This window comes from Pantherophis guttatus, chromosome 12, assembly GCF_059756535.1.
Source record: "Pantherophis guttatus breed Tessera chromosome 12, ASM5975653v1, whole genome shotgun sequence".
In the NCBI taxonomy this organism is placed as follows: domain Eukaryota; kingdom Metazoa; phylum Chordata; class Lepidosauria; order Squamata; family Colubridae; genus Pantherophis; species Pantherophis guttatus.
The window spans coordinates 9,901,920-9,924,713 of NC_142074.1; the positions used below are offsets into that span (position 1 = coordinate 9,901,920).

At 42.3% G+C, this 22,794-nt stretch overlaps 1 protein-coding gene across 7 annotated transcripts in view; it reads left to right on the forward strand.

Moving 5' to 3' along the window:
• Nucleotides 1-22,794, forward strand: part of TENM1 (teneurin transmembrane protein 1) — a 1,253,741-nt gene that overhangs the window by 1,104,974 nt on the left and 125,973 nt on the right. For all 7 annotated transcript variants that reach the window (XM_060692076.2, XM_060692082.2, XM_060692081.2 and 4 more), the window contains 5 exons: nt 3,623-3,833; nt 6,678-6,779; nt 7,969-8,163; nt 9,993-10,193; nt 21,790-21,975. In XM_060692076.2, coding sequence (XP_060548059.1) covers nt 3,623-3,833; nt 6,678-6,779; nt 7,969-8,163; nt 9,993-10,193; nt 21,790-21,975 — 895 coding nt within the window. The remainder of the gene's footprint in view (nt 1-3,622; nt 3,834-6,677; nt 6,780-7,968; nt 8,164-9,992; nt 10,194-21,789; nt 21,976-22,794) is intronic.

The window sequence follows — 22,794 nt, forward strand, 5'->3', positions numbered from 1 at the left end:
GACAGGCAACACTTGGCCTCCTGCACCCCCCAGGGAGCAAAAACAGGCCGGGGGGGTATGCGGCCCCCCTACGCCCCGTTTTGGACCTAATAGGCCTCTCTGAAGCCTCCTGGGAGCAAAAACGGGCTGCAGGGGGGGGCACCCTCCCACACACCTGTTTTGGGCCTAGTAGGCCTCCCTGCATTTACCTGGGAGCCAAAACAGGGTGTGTGGGGACTCCTGGAAGGGGAGGGGAGGGGCCAGCCAGCAATTTAACTACCAGTTTGCCTGAACCGGCTGAATCCCACCATTGTCCTAATGGAATGGGAATTTCTGAACTGAACAGCAGGTGTCCGTGAGTCGAAAGCTGCTGAACCTTCATGATGCTTTGCAGGAAGAAGTGAGCAGAAGACATGCAAGCCTTATCAGTATTGGGCTTCCCTCCACTTCTCACTAAAGCTCTTTGAAACTATATTGTACATAATAGATCTGGAAGGGACCTTGGAGATCTTCTAGTCTAGCCCCCTGCTCCAGCAGGAGATCCTTTCAGACAAGTGATTCTCCAGGCTCTTCTTAAAAGCCTTCAGTGATGAAGCCCACAGGTTGGTTTTCCAGGAGCCTTTCCAACATGAGCTGCCGAGTATGTCCTGCACTTTTAGGAAGCCCTTGTGCATCCGCTTCCTCCAGTTCCGCCATCACCCTGAACATCACTTCCTGTACCACCACCACCACCTGTAAGGCCCTGCCTCGCCAGTCTTCTCAAGAAAGCAGAACTCTTGAAACGAAATCCATTTCAAAAGAAAACTTTTATTAGAAGATTCTGACAGCAAGAGATCTAGGCAGGAAGTAACTTTTCCCACTTGAAACGTTAGATTAAACCATTGCAGACAGAGTCCCTTCCAAAGTCCAATACATCAATACATCATCGAGCCAATCCCAGTGAGTGAAGATGTTATGAGAAACTCAGGCCGGCATGGTGATAGACGCCGGTCTCCAGGGCAACGCTGCTGCTCTTCTCCAGAGGCGAGATAAGGCAGCTGCTCAACGTCCTGAAAGTTACAGTAAAGCAATGCAAGAAATAGAAACAGAAACCCCATACAGAGACCTCTAAGCCCCCCCGTCCCACCAGAATGACAGTGTTCCGATAGGAATCTATGGGACCTGACACCACGTTTGCCAAGGTAGCCTCCATTCCTGCTTCAACTATCATCAGAATGCACTGTGCCTTGTCAGTCCATTCCCTTCTCCGTGGTCTGTAGACTGTCCTTGCACCAACAGGAGAAAACAGGACTTCTCTACCTGTTTATTGACCACCCATCTTACCATAGGGTAACTATGGACGGCTTACAGTTAGATATACAGTTAAAGCATAAAAAGACATTACAGATTTACAGATTAACAGAATTGGAAGGGACTTTGTAGGTCATCTAGTCCAACCCCCCACCCAAGCAGGAGACCCTAACCATTTTTGACAAATGGCAGTCCAGTCTCTTCTTGAAAGCCTCCAGTGATGAAACTCCCACAACTTCCGAAGGCAACTTCTGTTCCATTGGTTGATTGTTCTCATTGTCAGAAAATTTCTCCTTATTTCTAGGTTGAATCTCTCCTTGATCAGTTTCCATCCATTATTCCATTGTCTGGCCTTCAGGTGCCTTGGAAAATAGCTTGACCCCTTCCTCTCCATGGCAGCCCCTCAAATATTGGAACACACTGCTATCATGTCTCCCCTGATCCTTCTCTTCACTAGACTAGCCATGCCCAGTTCCTGCAACTGTTCTTCTTATGTTTTAGCCTCCAGTCCCCTAATCATCTTGATTGCTCTTCTCTGCACTCTTTCCAGAGTCTCAACATCTTTTTTATAGTTTGGTGACCAAAACTGGATGCAGTACTCTAGGTGTGGTCTTACTAGGGCTTTATAGAGTGGTATTAGTACCTCACTTGATCTTGGTTGTATCCCTCTGTTAATGCAGTTTAGGATTGCATTGGCTGTTTTGGCTGCCAACACACATTGTTGACTCACATTTAGCTGGTTGTCCACTAAGACTCCAAGATCCCTCTCACAGTTAAAACCACATTAAAACTAATGATAAATGAAGGCTGGTCATGAAGCATCCAGATTTTTATCATGTGACCATGGGAACACTGCAGGGGTCCAAATTTCAAGAATTGGTTGCAGCTACTCTTTGTTCAGCCCTGTCGTAATTTTGAAAGATCCCTGAATAAATGGTTCTAACCTGAGGACTACCTGTACAGTAAAATATCTAATGGCAGAACTGATACATAAAACAGAAATACAATGAGCAAAATGAGATCTAAAAATAAATGGGAACATAAGTCATAAAATAAAAATAGTCTTATTAAAAGCGACAAATAACTAAGTGCCCGAACTTAATTGATAGTGCGAAGGATTGTACAGATGGTAGCACAAAACTGGACAACTTGGGAGGATATTTTTGAGTTCGGATCTGAAAGAAGTAGAATAACAATAAGTAGAAATCACACCCCATGTTGGGAAACTTCTTCAAGACTGGATAAATGAATATTTCTCTAGAATCCCTATGTAGAGAGCAGAATATTAGAGTTAGATAAAAGAAGAGCTATGGTGGAGCAGTGGTTAGAATGCAGAATTGCAGGCTAACTCTGCCCATTGTCAGGAGTTCGGTTCTGATCAGCTCAAGGTTGACTCAGCCTTCTATCCTTCCAAGGTCAGTAAAACGAGCACCCAGATTGGTAGGGGCAATATGCTGACTCTGTAAACAGCTTCTAGATTAACAGAGTTGGAGCGGACCTTGTAGGTCATCTAATCCAATCCCCCACCCAAGCAGGAGACCCTACACCAGTGGTGAAATGCAAACAATTTTGCTACCGGTTCTGAGGGCGTGGCTTGGTGGGCGTGGCTTGGTGGGAGAGTCATGTGACTGGGTGGGCATGGGCAACTTTTTTTTTTTTTACTTTTTAAAACATTTTTTACTACCTATTCGCCCAAAATGGTAGTAAAAAAATTCTTTTAAAAAGTTAAAAAAGGGTTCCGACAATCGTGCGTCACAGCTGTGATTGCCCAAACCGGAGCGAACCAGTAGCATTTTACCCCTGCCATACACCATTTCTGACAGACGGCAGCCCGGTCTCTTCTTGAAAGCTTCCAGGGATGAAGCTCCCACAACTTCTGAAGGCAACTTCTGTTCTATTGTTTGATTGCTCTCACTGTCAGAAAATTTCTCATTATTGATGGCTGCAATGCACTGTGAAGTGGTATATACTGTAAGTCTTAAGTGCTAGTTGATTGTAGAGCAAGAACCTTTATTGGTGACCAGCACAGAAGGTTTGTACTTTCTGGTGAAGGATAATGTTCTATGCCCAAATCTGCCAGCTGATTAAAATACTTGTACAAATACGTCCATGGTTCAATCAAAGTCAGGTCATTCGTCTCTAATTCACAAAGCACTAAAACAGCCTCTTTTTAATGGTTGTGGAAGGAATTGGTGAACTTAAACTAAGTTTAGCTTGGGTTTTGGAACTAACTTTGAAGAGGCAACGCTTTGTCAAGGAGAAAAGGAATGGAATATAAATAAATAAAGGATTCCTCTGAGATGAAAGGCAATAAGAATTCATTTGATCATTTCTGTAATCTGTGCTGTTTCAGTTTGACTTTGTAAAACTAATGGATGGAAAACAGCTAATTAAACAGGAACCAAGACATTTTGAAGAATCTCACCAGGGGCCCAGAAATCTAATTTTAATGTCCATGCAAGAAACTGGTTTCATAGAATATATGGACCAAGGAGCGTGGCACATGGCATTTTACAACGATGGCAAGAAAGTGGAGCAAGTGCTTATGCTGACCACAGCAATTGGTAAGAGGTCTTATATTGTTTTTTCTCATAGATTTGATGGAGACAGTAGGGTCTCAGCACATCCGTGTTAGAAAGCATGAAACAAAGTCTTAGTCCCACAAAACCTCTTTTATTTATACAATTGTAAATTACTTTCATTTACAGTCCGCAAGGCTTGATAAACAGTCTATTAGGGGAGTGTTTACGAACACCCACCTTATCTCCCTTGGAATGCTGCCAGAGAACTAATTGACACACGCAGGACAAGGCCAAACTTAGCACAGAGTCAAACAGAACTTTCCCAGAGCTTTAGCAACCAGATGAACTAATTGCTTCCTGCAAAAGCTCACGTCCCTTTCGCTTCTCTTTTATGAGTTATGGGAGGGGCCAATCATCTCCAAGCCTTACTCCCAAGTCGACCCTGTTTTCTTAATTATTCCTACCAGATGGCCTTGGCTCCCTCTCTGCCTTCAACTCAGAGCCCTCGTCCGAGCCTTCCCCAGTCTCCAGGACTAGCCCACGTTCCTCCCCAACCTCCTCATTGTCCGAATCTGCTGCCAGCTTTGCTGGCCGCTGGCGGGCCACAACAATGTGTGTGATCATTATTTCATCAGCTCCACATATTTGGGATTTATTAGGTTGGGAAAGGCACTGAATCAGTTTATATAAACAAGATTAGCATGAATAATTACAATTGGCAGGATTTATACTTTGACTAAACCAGATTGTTTTTAAAAAAACAAATTGAAATGACTTAGCATGATATATAAACTCAGTTACTTTTTCACAGAAGAAAGAGCCCACCTGCCACTCAGAATTTGATTTTCTTTCCAGATTAGTTGGGGACATGAAATTCTGAAATGCAATTATACAGTAGCATGGGAACATTCACATTTTTCTGGTGGTCTCAGTACTGTGGAGTTTAAGATTAATTTAAATAGGAATGCTTGGTTGCAAAGACAGCAGAATATGTTCAGATGAAATGTGAAGCTTCAATTCTCGATTATCTGCGCTTTCCATGAACAAGGATGCTTAAAATTTCAGCTGTATCTGAGAATCATGGACGGTGGCTCCCAAGCCAAGCAGAATTCATTATCCAAGAAATCCTGGTTTATGATTCTGGCTTGTAAAAGACCCCAATAATGTTGCATGCTCTACCTGAACCACTGTAGTGAACCAAGCTGGCTTCCCAAACATCTGGAGATTTGCAACTGTAGTCATTGTAGTGATATCATTAGAAAGTGCATGGATGGGTTTCGTTGGCTTTTTGGAAAGGTGGGAGTGCTCAGTGAGGTAGATACTAGATCTTTGAAAGGCAAATTTCCAATCTTAACCTCTGAAATTAATCTGAAATTCATTGGACTAATTCAGGGTATCAAACTCAAGGCCTGCGGGTCTTTTTGAACAAAGAAAATAAGAAAATCAAAATGTGACATGGGCGATACGCACACCAGGCACTTATGCCTGTCCCTTTAGGGACCTCTTAAATATGGAGTGAGGACCGAAGTTAGGTTAGAATTAGAACTGCAAAAGTTAATGGCTGAGACAACCAAGCCATTATATGCAGGGGTGGGCTTCGAAAATTTTAGCAAGGGGCTCTCTTCCTGGTTGCTGGGTGGGCGTGGCCATGGTGGGCGTGGCCTAGTCAGCCTCCTGCACCACAGTGGGAGGGGCATTTTTGCCCTCCCTGGGCTCTGGAGGCTTTTTTTGAACCTCCAGGAGGGCAAACATGACCTCCCCAGATTCCGGAGGCCCTCTGGAGGCCAAAAATGGGCCCATTTCCGGCCTTCCCGAACTTCCGGTAGGCCCGTTTTTCACCATCCCCGAGCCTCCTTCTGCACCTTGCACTTACCTGCATCCAAAATGGGCTGTGTGGGGACTCCTGGGAGGGGACGGGTGGGCGGGGCCAGCCAGAAGTTGGATTTAGGGGTTCTCTGAACTGCACAGAATCTTAGCTAGAGGTTCTCACGAACCCCCAGCAGCCCATCCCTGATTATACGTTGAGACAATATATTTATCCATTGTTGGAGAGATACCTTAATTCAGCATTCCCCAACATTTCTGGGTTGGTCAGAGAGGGAAGAGGGGATGCTTTTGTGTGAGGGGCAGGTGCCCGCTGCTTGAGTGAATTGGGCTGGGTGCTCCCGCCACTCATGCGGCGTAGTTGCGAATAGGCCCGGCCTGGTAGTGGATCACAGCCCGCAGGTGCGCATGCATGCATGTGAACAGCTTCATTTGTGTGAGTGGAGCTACGAGTATGTGTCCCCCCCGCTCACACAAGTGAAATTGTGAGCTTATGTGCCCGCCACTCTCCCATGCACCTGCCTCTCGCACAAGTGAGCTCTGGTGGTTCTGCAGACTAAAGCACTGTTATTAACATCCACTTATATCTGCTGCCTGCAATTACTGTAAGTTCAAATCTCACCAGGCTCAAGGTTGACTCAGCCTTCCATCCTTTCTAAGGTAGGTAAAATGAGGACCCAGATTATGGGGGCAATAAGCTGACTTTGTATAAATATACAAAAATATGAAGGCTATTGCTTAACGCATTGTAAGCCGCCCTGAGTCTCCGGAGAAGGGCAGCATATAAATCAATTTTTTTTTAAAAAAAAGTGGGGCACCCACCATTCCTGCAGCCTAGTTGCGAACAGCCCACTGTTTTGTAGTGGGCTCCAGCCCACAGGTTGGGGGATCCCTGCCTTAATTTACAATGGTCCAGAGTACTAGGAATGGGATTAGTCGTTGCCATCGCCTGCCAAATGATTGTATGGTGTGCTATGCCTTGTTTGGGAAGGTAGCTTTCACACCCAGTATGCATTTCTTGTTTGTTTTTGTTTTGTTTTGTTTTGGTCTTTCTGTGAACAGAAGTCATGGATGACTGTTCTACTAACTGCAATGGGAACGGAGAATGCATTTCTGGCCACTGCCACTGTTTCCCAGGATTCCTTGGTCCTGATTGTGCACGAGGTACGGCTCTGAAACTGAACACACTCACCCAAATACACAAACATTCCTACATGTCTCTGGAGATGATCCATCATCCCTGGATAGGAATAGAATTACCTCCGAATATAAGATTTATATCTATTAAGAATTAGAATAGAGGTAGAAACTAGAAAGGGGTAAAATATTATTATGCATAATATTTTAAAATTAATATGCAGATGTAAAGATTAGAAGTTGGAAGATGATTTTATTATGTATACTTAAATAATATTACTATGGTTATTAGTATTGTGTTATTAACATTTTGTTATTAACATATTGAATAATTAAATGATGAAGGATTATATACATGGTGAAGCAAATACTAACATGTTAATAACTTTAATTTTAATATCTATAATATTATTATAATTATGTGAGTACTCTGTTTCCCCAAAAATGAGACATCCCCGGATAATAAGCCCAATCGGGCTTTTGAGCGCATGCGCTAAAATAAGCCCTCCCCAAAAATATTTAAATGTATGCGCAGCCAGTCCCCACCATTTCCTCTGGTTAGGGTTAGGGAGACAGAGCTGGAAATCAGGTAAGATGGCACGAGGAGCCCCGTCTTGCACCATGCGCCCAAAAATAATAAGACCTCCTCGAAAATAAGGCCAACTGCTTATTTCGGGGTTCAAAAAAATATAAGACAGGGTCTTATTTTCAGGGAAACATGATATGATTAATGTAACTATCAATATTATTTTGTGTCAAAACTAGCAATACCCAGATACCACACTGTTCATGTATTCAATACTTACGTATATTTATATATCATATATGTGTGTGTGTGTGTGTGTGTTTTCTGAGGTTTTTGCAGGTGTTTGTATGTAGGTCTTTGGTTATTCAGGTTTTCTCCCGCGTAAAATTGGAAGTGTCTTGGCGATGTTTCGACAAAGTCTCATTCGTCATTTTCAGGCTGGTGTCTTCGGCTTCGTGCTTCTAGGGGCAATTGCAGTTCCTCCTAGAAGCACGAAGCCGAAGACACCAGCCTGAAGATGACGAATGAGACTTCGTCAAAACGTCGCCTAAAAAGGAGATGTGGTGGTTTATTTTTTTTTCCTTTGAAAATGTTTCGCTTCTCTGTGAACGTTAGAACTGCAGAAGCTTCTTGGAGGAGGACATGATCTGAGGCAGATGATTAACGCCGAGTTGCATCTTCCTTCCACAGATTCCTGCCCAGTTTTATGCAGCGGAAACGGGGAATACGAACAGGGTCACTGTGTTTGTCGCAATGGGTGGAAGGGAGCAGAATGTGATGTCCCAGAGGAGCAGTGCATCGACCCCACCTGCTTTGGTCATGGCACATGTATCATGGGAATCTGCATTTGCGTCCCAGGTTATAAAGGAGAGATATGTGAAGAAGGTTGGTCTCTTTTTTGTTCTTGGAACAAAAACTACTTATAAAAGTGTGAAAAGGATCAGTACTTAAAAAGCCATCGCACTGAGGGCCAAAAGGGGTGTGCAAAAGGCTTTCTCATGGGATGTTCTATAGCGGGGGTGTCACTTGATTTCATTGAGGGCCACATCAGGGTTGTGTTTGACCTCGGGGGGGCCAGGGGGGGCGTGGCCAGATTGGGTGTGGCCAGCTCAACATCACTCATGTCGAGGGCATCTGTGGTGGCCTGAGCTCTCTACCAGTGAAAATAGAGCTTGCAAGGGCCACCTGCGGCCTTCCCATGCTCCGTTTTCACTGGCAGAGGCACCGCGGGCCAGTCCTTCACCAGGGCGGCCCCTCAGGCCAGATCTAAGCCCCCCCCTCGGTTGAATCTGGCCCTTGGGCCTTGAATTCTACAGATAGTCCTTGACCTAAGACCACAATTGAGCCCAAAATTTATGTTGCTAAGCGAGAATTTGTTAAGTGAGTCTTGCCCCATTTAGTGACCTTTCCTGCCTCAGTGGTTAAGTGAATCACTGCACTTATTAAGTTAGTAACACTGTTCAGTGAATCTGGCTTCCCCATTGATTTTGCTCATCAGAAAGTCACAAAAAGTAATCACATGACCCCGGGACACTGCAACCATCGTAATTACGTGCAAGTTGTCAAGTATCCAAATTTTGATCACATGACCACGGGAATGCTACAATGGTCGTAAGTGTGAAAAATGGTCATAAGTCACTTTTTGCAGTGCCGTTGTAACTTTGGATGGCCACCAAATAAACTGTTGTAAGTCAAGGATTGCTTGTACCTCCCAAACGTGCTATTCTGAATGTGGAATGATTCTTGCTGGAAACTTCTGCCCGCTGATAAAATCCAACATCCTGTTCAATCGTGACTTTTACTGCCTTCCTTTTTTTCTTGTTCTTAAAGGAAAGAAAGTTAAACATTCACTCCACTTACATAGGATACAAAAAACGTTTGAAAAATGAATTAGCAGATAAAAATAAAAGCAATATTTGTTTATTTAATTTAATTTATATATTAAATTTATTTGCTGTCCATCTCACCATGAGATGAATATAGCTAATATGGAGCCATTACTTATTTGGAATTAAACATGTTAATTCCAAAACTGTATGAGTGTTAAAATTCCTCTTGGTATGGTTTCCAGCAACGGAGAAAGTAATTTTCTAGCTGAAGAATTACCGTGTTTCTACTGATAGCAAAAACTTTACACAGATTAATCTGTTGGGTAAAAGACATCAGCAATCTTAGAAGCTGTTGTAATTCCTTCAGATCCACCCAACTGGGTGGGGTTGGTGAGAGTTAATGCTATGAAAGTTCTGACTGAATGTCTGGACCCTACTAAACACTGAAGAATAGAGTAGAGTAAAGTAGAGTAGAGTAGAGTAGAGTAGAGTAGAGTAGAGTAGAGTAGAGTAGAGTAGAGTAGAATAGAATAGAATAGAATAGAATAGAATAGAATTTATTGTCACTTTGAATGTACACTAATCAGCATACTTTAAAATGAAATTTTGTTGCATACAGCTGTCAAAGAGTCACCAACTCCAATATACACTACATAAACATGACTAAATAAATAAATATAAAATTATATATATACAGAAGGTCTGGACCCTGCTAAACCTTCCTTTGTCCCTTAATTGTAACGTAGTTTGCTTTACAGTTTGACAATCTGAAGCTTCAAAGGAAGGGTGTGTTTGCCTTCAATCTTATCCTTGAAAACGTAAGAATATTTTTACTTGATTTCTGTTGGCTATTTCATGTCCTTGCTTCCCTATTTTATCTTCCAGAGGACTGCTTAGACCCTATGTGTTCTGGTCACGGAGTCTGTGTCCAGGGAGAATGCCACTGTTCCATGGGCTGGGGTGGAGTCAACTGTGAAACATCACTTCCCATCTGTCAAGAACAATGTTCCGGCCATGGCACGTTTGTCCTGGAGACAGGACTCTGTAGTTGTGACCCAAAATGGACAGGCTCTGACTGCTCATCCGGTAAGGTTTCTTGGCTCTGATCCATCTCAAATGCATTAAACAGTTTACTTTTGGATAAAGGAGAGTAAAAAGGTAAAGGTTCCCCTCGCACATATGTCTTAGTCGTTCCTGACTCTAGGGGACGGTGCTCATCTCCATTTCAAAGCCAAAGGGCCAGCGCTGTCCGAAGACGTCTCCGTGGTCATGTGGCCGGCATGACTAAATGCCAAAGGCTCACGGAACGCTGTTACCTTCCCACCAAAGGTGTTCCCTATTTTTCTACTTGCATTTTTTACCTGCTTTCGAACTGCTAGGTTGGCAGAAGCTGGGACAAGTAATAAGAGCTCACCCCGTTACATAGCACTAGGGATTCGAACCGCTGAGCTGCCGACCTTTCGATCGACAAGCTCAGCAACTTAGCCACTGAGCCACCACGTTCCTCTAAAAGTAGAGTATTTTCCTCCAGATATGTGTGTTGCTAAGGGGGTCAACTTTCAGGGAAAGTTTAATAGTCTGATTCTGGATATAAAAAATAAAAGGAACTGCAAAAGAAATTTACTTTCTCATCTGCACTAGCAAAATTTCTCTGACTCTCTCAAAGTTCCTGAGATTGAAGATTTCCTTGGAATCCAGGTGGTTCCCACTTGGATGGTGTTTCAGAGGACCTTAAAAACCTGACTCTTCTCCCAAACGATGAGATAGAGTGATTGTAGGCCCTGTTTGGTGTATATGTGAGTGAGGGGTCCTTAATGTTCTCTGATAGCTGATGTGTAGTACTAGCCCTGATGATGTTACCTAGTTGGGTAATGAAACATCTGCAAGAAAACAAGCAAGCTCAGAGAGCACCAAGGACCCCTCATTTCAACCCTGAGCTATAAATATTCTCTGTCATTGGTATATGTTTTACTCTTTTTTTATATATAAAGTTTTTTTGTTTTTGATATATGTTTTACTCATTGATTTGGATCTGCTACCTGTTTATTTGTCATATTTTTAATGTTGCCTTGTAGACCATGGCGGCTTGAGTGGTTGGGAGGCTGGGCAGGCGATTAGCAAGCCCATGTTTGAGACCCAAGCATTGCCTTGGGGTGGGGTTGAGCTCTTGTCCTTCACTCCAGCTGGGGACATGAAAGGAAACCCTAACTGAGAGTTCCCAGGGCAACAGTGATGTCAGTGGCTAATCCTTTCACAGAATAATAGTGCAAAATATTTTGCTTTGTATTGTGAGCTATCTAGCATCCAGCTTGATTCAGGAGTTTAATTTAATTTAATTATTTCAATTTATATGCCGCCTTTCTCCGAAGACTAGGGCGCCTTACAACACATTTAAAAACCATTATAAAAACATTTAAAAATTAAAACATTAAAACCTATTCACACCATTCATGGCCAGATCTCACTTGATTGCAAGAGCGAGATCAGTGGCCCCAGGCCTGCCGGACAAGCCAGGTCTTCACCGCTTTTCAGAAGGCCAATAGGGTGGGGATGGTCCGGACCTCAGGAGGTAACTGGTTCCAGAGAGCTGGGGCAGCCACAGAGAAGGTCCTCCCCTGCGGGCGCGCCAGCCGGCATTGTTTAGCTGACGGGACCCGGAGGAAATCAACTCTGAGTTGGGTAGCACCTACTCTGAATGAATGAATGTTAAAATATAAAATTTTGTCTGGGTGTAAATATAGCTTCAGTATTGGCTCATTTTCACTGAGGCGGGAAATAAAAGAAGTAAGAAGAAGACAATCATATGAAGTCAGAATCTTTCATTTCCCTGGGCAATTAAGCACATGTACAAGATTGATAATCGGTATTGTTCTCTAAAAATTATTGATATAAAAGCACATACGTACAACCGTACATTCTATATCTACTGCAGTTAATGACATTGTAGATAACAAAAATGCAGATAGCATGGCAACCTAAAAGGGAATTGTTGGATGACACAGTTTTCCATCTCACTACAATAATGCATAAATTAACCAGCAGTGACTAATGTTATGAATTTAATTTATATAAAAATGTACTTTAGCAAATGTTTTGGTGGAGAGAGATCCTTATGTATGGATTATAAAATATTTAGCGTTAATTTTACTTTTCATATATTGCACAAGTCAGAAGTTATTAAGGGAAGAAATACCTTAGAGAACTGTGTTGGTTTAAGTAATTAAAATGAAGGATCCAAAGTGAATTCTTAATGCTTCTTAAATTAATGTAGGTTCAGTTGTCTCCTTTTGAGAAAAGGAGCAGAACAAACCAAGCAAGAACTCTTCAGAATCAATATTTATCACGGTGATAAAAATTAATCAGCTTCCAGAATTCAAATATATATGTGAAATCATAATGGAACGGCAGTAGAACATTCTGTTTTTGTACTTTCATGTCTGAACTTAAGTTAACTTTGAGAAGACTTTTTTTTCTTTCTCTCTTGGAAAAGAAAAATATATCTATGATGGCTCCATGCAGTGGAATAAATACCTCTTGAGGACATACAGCTAATCCTCGATTTAGTACCACAACAGAGCCCAAAATTTATATTGTTAACTGAGACATATTACGACCTTTCTTGCCTCGGTTGTTAAGTGAATCATTGTAGTTCATAAGTTAGTAACCCGGTTATTAAGTGAATCTGGCTTCCCCATTGACTTGCCTTGTTAGAAGGTCAAAAAAGTGGATCACACAACCTTTGGACACAGAAACGGTCATAAGTATGAACCAGTTGCCAAGCATCTGAATTTTGATCATGGGGTTGCTGCAAAGGTCGTAACTATGAAAAACCATCAAAAGTCACTTTTTTTCAGTGGCGCTGTAACTTTGGACGATCACTAAATGAACTGCTGTAAGTTGAGGACTACCTGTTAACAGTCTCATAGTGTGAAAGGGGAAGAGCAGCAACAGAAGAGATTTTATGTGTTTATTGGTTCTTATTTATGTATTTATTAGATTTATTTGCCGCACATCTCGCCACGAGGCTTACAAGGTTAAAAGCAATAAAATAGATAGATAGATAGATAGATAGATAGATAGATAGATAGATAGATAGATAGATAGACAGACAGACAGACAGACAGACAGACAGACAGACAGACAGACAGACGAGAGTGAGAGATGGATGGAGGGTTGGAGGGGTAGATAAAAAAATAGGTGATGAAAGAGAGAAATATGGTTGGATGGATGGATGATAGGTAGATAGACGATTAGATAGATAGATAGATAGATAGATAGATAGATAGATAGATGAGAGTGAGAGATGGATGGAGGGTTGGAGGGGTAGATAGAAAAATAGATGATGAGAGAGAGAAATATGGTTGGATGGATGGATGGTTGGATGGATGATAGGTAGATAGAAGATTAGATAGATAGATAGATAGATAGATAGATAGATAGATAGATAGATAGATAGATAGATGAGAGTGAGAGATGGATGGAGGGAGGGGGTAGATAAAAAAATAGATGATGAGAGAGAGAAATATGGTTGGTTGGTTGGTTGGATGGGTGGGTGGGTGGATGGATGGATGGATGATAGGTAAATAGAAGATTAGATAGATAGATAAATAGATAGATGAGAGTGAGATGGATATGGAGGGATGGATGGATAGATAGAAAGATAAATAGATGATGAGAGAGAAATGGAGAGAGAGAGAGAAGAACCACAGCATGTCTGAGTCATACAACTTACATTTTTTCCCTCAAAATTAGGTCTTGTTTTAAATTTACAAGATTTGGTCCATCATTCCCTCAACCATGCCAGGTTCCATGGCCAAGGAACTGTAGCCACCATGTCCCAGAGGTGTTTTTTTTTTCTTCAGGAGCCAACTGGACTTTCTGTTTTTTCCTTGAAGACATTTCGCTTCTCATCCAAGAAGCTTCTTCAGCTCTGACTGGATGGTGGGAAAGTCAGAGCTGAAGAAGCTTCTTGGATGAGAAGCAAAACCAGAAAGTCCAGTTCCCTTTTGGAAAAACAAAGAAAGCACTTTTGGGACAACCATGACCAGGATGACTGAGAATCTCCATAGACATGTAGCAACCATGGTGTGGTTACAGGTTACCTGAGGAACTATCTTCTCCCAATGGGATTGGCCCACCCCACCTGCTGTCAGCCAGACAATGTCGGCTGGCGACCCCCAGGAGGAGGGCCTTCTCTGTGGTGGCACCTACCCTTTGGAACAATCTACCCCCAGAGATACAAGTGATCTCCGACCTCCGGACTTTTCATCGGGCCCTTAAAACCTATTTCTTTCAGTTAGCCGGGCCGTCCTGAATTTTATGGTTGGTTTTTAAAATTTTGATACTGATTTTAATTGAAATGTTTTAAATTTTGGGCCAAACCTTATTTAATTATTTTAAACCTATTTTAACTTTTGTGTACAAATGTTTTATTTTGGCTGTTCGCCACCCTGAGTCCGAAAGGAGAAATTTGAAAAATAAATAAATAAATAAATAAACAACGGCCTGGAAAGGATGCTTTATGGCCTGTAAAGCACTGCCGGCCATTGTAAAATGTGCTGTGCCCCCTCCCTATGGTCACATGACCAGTTGTCAGGAGCTTGGCAGCCAGATCACATTTATAGCTGGTTATGGTATCTCAGATTCATATGAATGCGAGTCGTGATGGTTTTTTGCTGATTTTCAGCAAAAAATGCTCATTTGGGACAATAACATTGCATTTATGACTTCATGAAGTCATAAATTGTTCACTTAACAATCATGTGTTTCACTTAACGGCCACCGTAAAAATGGTTGTAAAATCAGGCCTGCTCACACGGGTGCCTTTTCCCTTATCTTTCTTTCAATGCATTCAAAATGAATTTCTGGATTAATGTTCACCAAATTCAGAAGTCAGGATAAAATATGTGCAAATGAAACCTTGGGGAGCAAAATGGTTATTCCTACCGGAAAGTTATTGAGGCAAATATTTCTCTCCCAACTTAGCTAACTATCGCATTTTAGTATTCAGGGCAGGATGGCTCTGGAACAAGTTTAGGAAAGATATGGGTGATGAAAAGTGGATTTGTTTCCTCAGAAGTCAGAAAAAAGATTGAGGTGATATTTGCTGAAATAATTTCTGCAGAGTTTCTGTCGCACAGTTATTGTGTACAAGAGAATGTTTAACGAGTGATGTTGTATATTCTAATATAGTATTCACACTTGGAATACAGCATCCAGTTTTGGTCACCACAGTCTAGAAAAGATGTTGAGAATAGAAAAACTGCAGAAAACAGCAACAAAGATAATTAGAGGCTAAAACATATGAAGAAGCGTTGCTGGAATTGGGATGTTTAGGGAATGGAATGAATGGACTGGAATGGAATGGAATGGAACGGAACGGAATGGAACAGGAGCTGGAAGGGGCCTTTGAGGTCTTCTAGTCCAGCCTCCTGCTCAAGCAGGAGAGCCTATACCCGTGATGGCAAAGCTATGGCACGCATGCCACAGTGCAGGGGTGGGTTCTAATTTTTTTTACTACCGGTTCTGTGGGCGTGGCTTATTTTGTGGGTGTGGCTTGGAGGTCATGTGACTAGGTGGGCGTGGCTAGATGGTCAGAGTCATTTCTGGAAGGTCCTCGCACTTACGACCACTCCTCACACTTACGACCCGACTCATTTGTTTGCTTTTAACACTGATCAGCTGTAGGGCGGCCCTTTGAAGCCCCGCGGCAAGAGTTTAAACAGTTTTTTTCCCTCTAGTCATCAGCTGGGACTCAGGAGGCAGCAATAGATTGGGGGTGGGACCAAATAAAAGGTAAGAATAATGTGGGGGGGTGGGGGTGGGAGGGCGGGGGGAGACAACCGGTTCGGTGACGTCATATCGTCACCGCTACCGGCTCGGCCGAACTGGGCCGAACCGGGAGGAACCCACCACTGCACAGGTGGCATGCGGAGCCATATCAGTGGGCATGCAAGCTCAGCTAATTTTCGGGGCTTCTGGGCCTACCAGAAGTAGGAAAACAGTCTGTTTCCTGCCTCCAGAGGGTCGTTTTCGCCCTCTCCAGGCTCCTAGAAAGGCTCTGAAGCCTGGAGAGAGAGAAAAACAGGCCTTCCTGGCCCACCGGAAGTTGGCAAACGGGGCATTTCTGGCCTCCGGAGGGCCTCAAGGGGGGTGGGGAAAGCCATTTTCACCCTCCCCAGGCTCCTAGAAAGCCTCTGGAGCCTGGGGAGGGCAAAAAATGGGCCCACCATGCCATCGCGTGCCAAAAGCGGGATGAGTGCGGGGGGGTCGCATGCACATGCACAGGGGGCGGGGCGCATAGAATTATGGGTGTGGGTACGCACGCGACCCCCCCACGCGACCCCCCCCTGCGCGACCCCCGCTTTTGGCACGCAATAGCACAAAGGTTAGCCATCATTGACCTATAGCATCTCAGACAAGTGACTGTCCAGTCTCTTCTTAAAAAACTCCAGTGATGGAGCGCCCACAATTTCTGAAGGCAAGCTGGTTAATTGTCTTTACTGTTAGGACTAGGGAAGGCATGTTAGCAGTGTTCCAATATCTCAGGGGCTGCCACAAAGAAGAGGGAGTCAAGCTATTCTCTAAAGCACCTGAGGGCAGGACAAGAAGCAATGGGTGGAAACTCATCAAGGAGAGAAGCAACCTAGAACGAAGGAGAAATTTCCTAACAGAATCAGTGGAATGGCTTGCCTTTAGAAGTTCTGGGTGCTCCATCCCTGGAGACTTTTAAGAAGAGACTGGACAGCCATTTGTCTGAAGTAGTATAGAGTCTTCTGTTGAGCAGGGGGTTGGACTAGATGACCTCCAAGGTGCCTTCCAACTCTGTTATTCTGTTACTGTGTTCACGGAAAGGAATGGCAAGAACGCTTTTATCTTCTGTATTTCCCCTTTTTACACAAATAAATCACTGTACCTGCAGACAAGTGTCTTCCTTCTAGCCAAGCAACAACCAGCCAAGAGTGAAGCAGAGCCTAGCAACGCTTCATATGTTAGTACAGCAAACATTGCATTACGTTAGTGCAGCAGGTGAAGGGAAAGGGCCTTACAAGTCAACAGCAAACTTGCTGACATAACCAAGATAGAAATCCAGAAAAAATGAAATCATTCTGTGTCAGGAAACAGGCAAGGTATGCTGATGCCGCATTCATTTCCTCAAGTTTCGAATTATAAAGATGGTACATTCTGCTAACAGAAATGACTAATATAGGATGCATTTTTAAAAAGAGTAAATTTCCAGTCCTGTCCATGTTACTTCAAATAAAGTCCATGCTTAAGGTTAGTGCTGTCCTGTATTTGATTGCAGGTAATCCTTTATTTTCAACCATAATTGGGATCTGAATTTCTGTTGCTAAGCAGAATCGCACTTAGACCACTTCATAGTGCCCTAAGCGGTTTACAGAGTCAGCATATTGCCCCCAAACAGTCTGGATCCTCATTTTACTGACCTCGGAAGGATGGAAGGCTGAGTTCCTTGAGCCAGCCAGGATCGAACTCCTGGCAGTGGACAAAGTTACCTGCAATACTGCATTCTAAGCACCGCACCACAACAGTACTCACCAAAGTAGTTGCACCCAATTTTACAAGCTTTTTTGCCCTGGTTGTTAAGCAAATCATTGCAGTTGTTAAGTGAATCATGTGGTCATTAAGCAAATCTGACTTTTCCCCCACTGATTTTGCTTGTCAGAAACTCACAGGACACTGCAAGCATTGTAAAAGCATAGCAGTTGTCAAGCACCTATATTTTTATCATGTGAACATGGGGATATTACTATAGTCGTAAGTGCAAAGACCAGTTGTAAATCACTTTTTTTCAGTGCTGTTGCAACTTCAAATGGTCACTAAATGAATGATTGTAAGTTGAGGACTAGCTGTACAGTGCATTATATTAATGCAGTTCTGAAAAGACATTTATTTATTTAATTTAATTTAATGACATGAGGGATCTTGGAGTCCTAGTGGACAACCGTTTAAATATGAGCCAGCCGTGTGCTGCAGCTGCCAAAAAAGCCAACACAGTCTTAGGCTGTATAAACAGAGGGATAGAATCAAGATCATGAAGTGTTAATACCACTTTATAATGTCTTGGTAAGGCCACACTTGGAATACTGCATGTAGTTTTGGTCACCACAATGTAAAAAAGATGTGGGGACTCTAGAAAGAGTGCAGAGAAGAGCAAACAAGATGATTAGGGGACTGGAGGCTAAAACATATAAAGAACTGTTGCTGAAATTGAGTATGTCTAGTTTAAAGAAAAAAAGGGATGTGGTGGCTCAGAGGCTAAAACACTGAGCTTGTCGATCGAAAGGTTGGCAGTTCAGTGGTTCGAATCCTTAGTGCCGCATAATGGGGTGAGCTCCCGTTACGTGTCCCAGCTTCTGCCAACCTAGCAGTTCAAAAGCAGGTAAAAAATGCAAGTAGAAAAATAGGGACCACCTTTGGTGGGAAGGTAACAGCATTCTATGCCCCTTTGGCATTTAGTCATGCCGGCCCCATGACCACAGAGACGTCTTCGGACAGCTCTGGCTCTTCGGCTTTGAAACGGAGATGAGCACCACTCTCTAGAGTTGGGAACGACTAGCACATATGTGCAAGGGGAACCTTTACTTTTACCTAGTTTAAAGAAAAGAAGGACTAGGGGTGCCATGATAGCAGTGTTCCAATATTTGAGGAGCTGCCACAAAGAAGAGGAGGTCAACCTGTTCTCCAAAGCACCTGAAGATAGAACAAGAAGCAATGGATGGAAACTAATCAAGGAGAGAAGCAACCTAAAACTAAGGAGAAATTTCCTGACAGCGAGAACAATTCACCAGTGGAACGACTTGCCTCCAGAAGTTGTGGATGCTTCAACACTGGAGGTTTTTTAAGAAGAGATTGGACAACCATTTGTCTGAAATGGTATACGGTTTCCTGCCTGAGCAGGAGGTTGGTCTAGAAGAGGACTATTCTGGTTGGACTATTCTGTTCCGTTCTGACATATCAAATGATATTTCTCAATTTCAATTAATGTTGCTGCTTATGATCCCTAAAATCCAAATGAACCCCAGAGAAAGCTACAACTGTCAGCGTCTTAAATATCATTATCACTTTTCATTTGCATTGCAATTGAGCTGCCTTGTTAAAAAAAAAAAACTGCACCCGATAACAGGTTTTGTAGAAACATCTAACAACAAAGGGGTATGCATATGAGTTTTTGCTCATGTAAATGAGAAAGCGTAATTGTGATCCCCTTTTTGATGAGGAAGAGAAAGTTCCTAGAAACTGCCTCTTGAAACTAACAGATGTTGTTTTTTTAGCTTGTGGTTTACAGCTGTATCTGAACATAGTTTTCTGACAGTTTAAAGTTTTAAAAAACCTGATAATTACTGGGAAATGAAGCTGAATTGTGCTGTGAAGCTTATTTAGGGTTGTTTACTTTATATTTAACATTGCATGCATTAAGCTTTAATCAGCTGGTTAATCAACTAAACATTTGCTTTCACTGATTAAAATATTGGATTCACCGACTCAGCCCCATCGCAAGAAGTTTTAATGCAGCAACTTGATCGATTTAAACCAGTGGTGAAATCCAATTTTTTTTTACTACCGGTTCTGTAGGCGTGGCTTGATGGGCATGGTGTGGCTTGGTGGGTGTGACAGGGGAAGGATACTGCAAAACCTCCATTCCCACCACACTCCAAGGGAAGGATATTGCAAAATCTCCATTCCCTCCCCACTCTGGCGCCAGTCAGAGGTGGTATTTGCCAGTTCTCCATACTGCTCAAAATTTCCGCTACCGGAACCTGTCAGAACCTGCTGGATTTCACCCCTGGTTTAAACCAAAAATATAACGTGCTCCGGGCTGCAACTTTATTCACCTCTCTTTCAGATAATGGGCAACCTAAAAAGTGGGCAATGCTTCTTTTTTTTGAAGGGAAGATTGTCTTTAAAACATTTTAGCTTGTTCCCTTTTAAGTAACAAAGAAGAATGGCCTCCAAAGTAAAACAGGAGGGCCCTTAATTCACAAACATCCAGACCAAATTGCCCCCTATTGATTAATCACTGTAAAGTTTTAATGGAATAATCAATCATTCAACCAATTAAAGCCTCCTACCATGCTAATAACACTGACAGGAACCCTACATGGTGGGATCCGAGTAGGCCTCCCAGAGGCAAAATAAATTAAATTTCAGGATCAGCGACTAGACTTACACCAACAAGGAGGTTGGCGAAAACAGATTTGTTTTTTAACATAAAGGATACATTTATGCTTCACCTTTTACATTGTAATAGGGATTTTATATCCCACTGATTTTTCTGCAGGAAATGTTGCTCTGAAAAGGCCATGGATCTTGCAAATCTTTAAGTTAATCTTTATGTTTTTTAAGATATGTTTTTACCCCGCCTTTATTTTTTTTATATAAATATATTTATATAAATAATTCAAAGTGGCAAGCATACCCAAGATATCTTTTTCTCCCTGTCTTCCTCACAACAACATCCCTGTGCACTGACCCAAAATCATCCAATCAGCTTTCAGGCTTAAAGTGGGACTAGAACTCACCACCTCCTGGTGATTGGCCCAAATTCACCCAGCTGGCTTTGGTGCCTAAGGTGGGACTAGAACTCACCACCTCCTGATAATTAGCCTAAAGTCGCCCAGGTAGCTTTCATGTCTAAAGTGGCACCGGAACTCAGTTTCCTGGTTTCTAGCAAGGTAGCTTAACCACTAGACCAAATTTATTTCCTTGGAGGTTAGGACATCAGGCATTTACCAGCACTCTCATTTTAATAGTTCCATTACACCCAGTTTTTAGAAACGTGGGAGTCAGATTTTGGCTGGATTGTGCCCATAGATGGTTGAAAGTGTGTCTCATCTTGTCTGTTTGTTAGGATGTGAATGTGAATTGTTAGGATACAATTCACATTTACTGAAACAACTTCTTTATACAATTCCGATATGCAATTTAGTCAACACTTGACTAAATGGAGATCAAGGTTCGGTCCAGTATGTGTGATTTCTGTTCCTTCTTTCACTATCTGAACATGAAAATGTGTTTACATTGTTTCTTTTAAAAGCGTTTAAGACTGAGGTATGTAGAGTTCAATATAGTGACATTATTTTTGTTCCTGAGAATCCCAAGCTCTGTTAGATGAAAAACAGCTTCCTTGAGGCAGGTGAAAAGGAGGAAAACATAATGCAAATGTTAAAGAAGTAGGATTTTTTTTTCTGCTACAAAGTATGAATTATAAACTATAATAATTTGCTTATAGATGATGTTATCTGATTTTTGGTCACTCAAAGAATCCTATACAGATGTAAATTGACCTGTAGACCTCCTAGAGAGCTGGTTAAATGAATCAACTTCAGAAACATCCCATACTTGTTTTTCTTATTCCAAGGAAACAACCTATTCAATATTTTATTTATTAGATTTTTATCCCACCTTTTATTACTTCATAAGTAACTCAAAGTAGCAAACATACCTAATACTCCTTCCTCCTCCAATTTTCAACCACAACAATAACTCTGTCAGGTGGGCTGAGAGAGGGGGGCTGGCCCAAAATCATCCAGTGTCTAAGGTGGAATTAGAATTTAGAGTCTCCTGGTACCTAAGCTAGCACCTATCTACTACACCAAACAGTCCCAATTTCTAAATATTTCTTTAAATAACTGGATCTCCCATTTTGGCTTTCTCACAGAGCTCTGCACACTGGATTGCGGCGCGCATGGTGTTTGTGCGAAAGGAGTGTGCCAGTGTGAAGAAGGTTGGATAGGCCCCACTTGTGAAGAACGGACATGCAACTCTCACTGCACGGAGCATGGAAAGTGCAAAGATGGAAAATGTGAATGCAGCCCTGGATGGGAAGGAGACCACTGTACCATAGGTGAGATCTGCGTGTACCTGACCCAAACTGGGATAGCTCAAGAAAGGAAATTACCCGAAAACAAGCTAGTAGCCACTCATGATTGCAAACTTGACGCATTTTAGCTCTATTCAGTCTGGTTTGCACTCTGCACTCTGGATCAAGAACACTAAACTCTGATAGTGGGTGAATAAGCTAGTTAGTAGATTGATTAGTCTAAGAAAAGGGATTTTTAAGTGTTATATTTAGGGGAGTGGAGGAAATGGATAGAGTGGAATAAATGTTAAACTAGATTTTATGGGGAAGGCCGCTTTGAAATGTTATAGTAATATATATAGAAGATTAAATGTTAAAGTAGGACTTATCGTATAGTTTTAAAGTGGAGAAGTTATTCTATAATGTCATAGTATAATGTCTTTTTTTTTCCCTTTCTTTTCTCTTTTTTGATATGTATGGATAAAGGGGGATGTTATAATATTAATAATACTTTTAGTAAGTAAAGGTCAATATCTAGAGGAGGGAGTAAGTAATCTGTTATGAATTAGGTTTTTTTTTTGTTATGAAGAAGTCACAGGGGGGGATGGGTGGGGAGGGGGGGTTAGGGAGGGGGAGGGAGAGGGGAAAAAAAGGGGGGAAAATTTGTATTTGAAAACTTTTTCAATAAAAAAAAAAGAACACTAAACTCTACTGCATTGAAAGCAAAAAGCTTCAGAGTTGCAATTAAACAGACAGTTTGACTTCTGCAAGATGGGGCATGATTATTTCATGGCTGTCAAACTATTCTCTCAGGCCTTCAGCCTCGAAGGAGCAGTGGATGTAATCAGGGCGAATCTCTTTGGG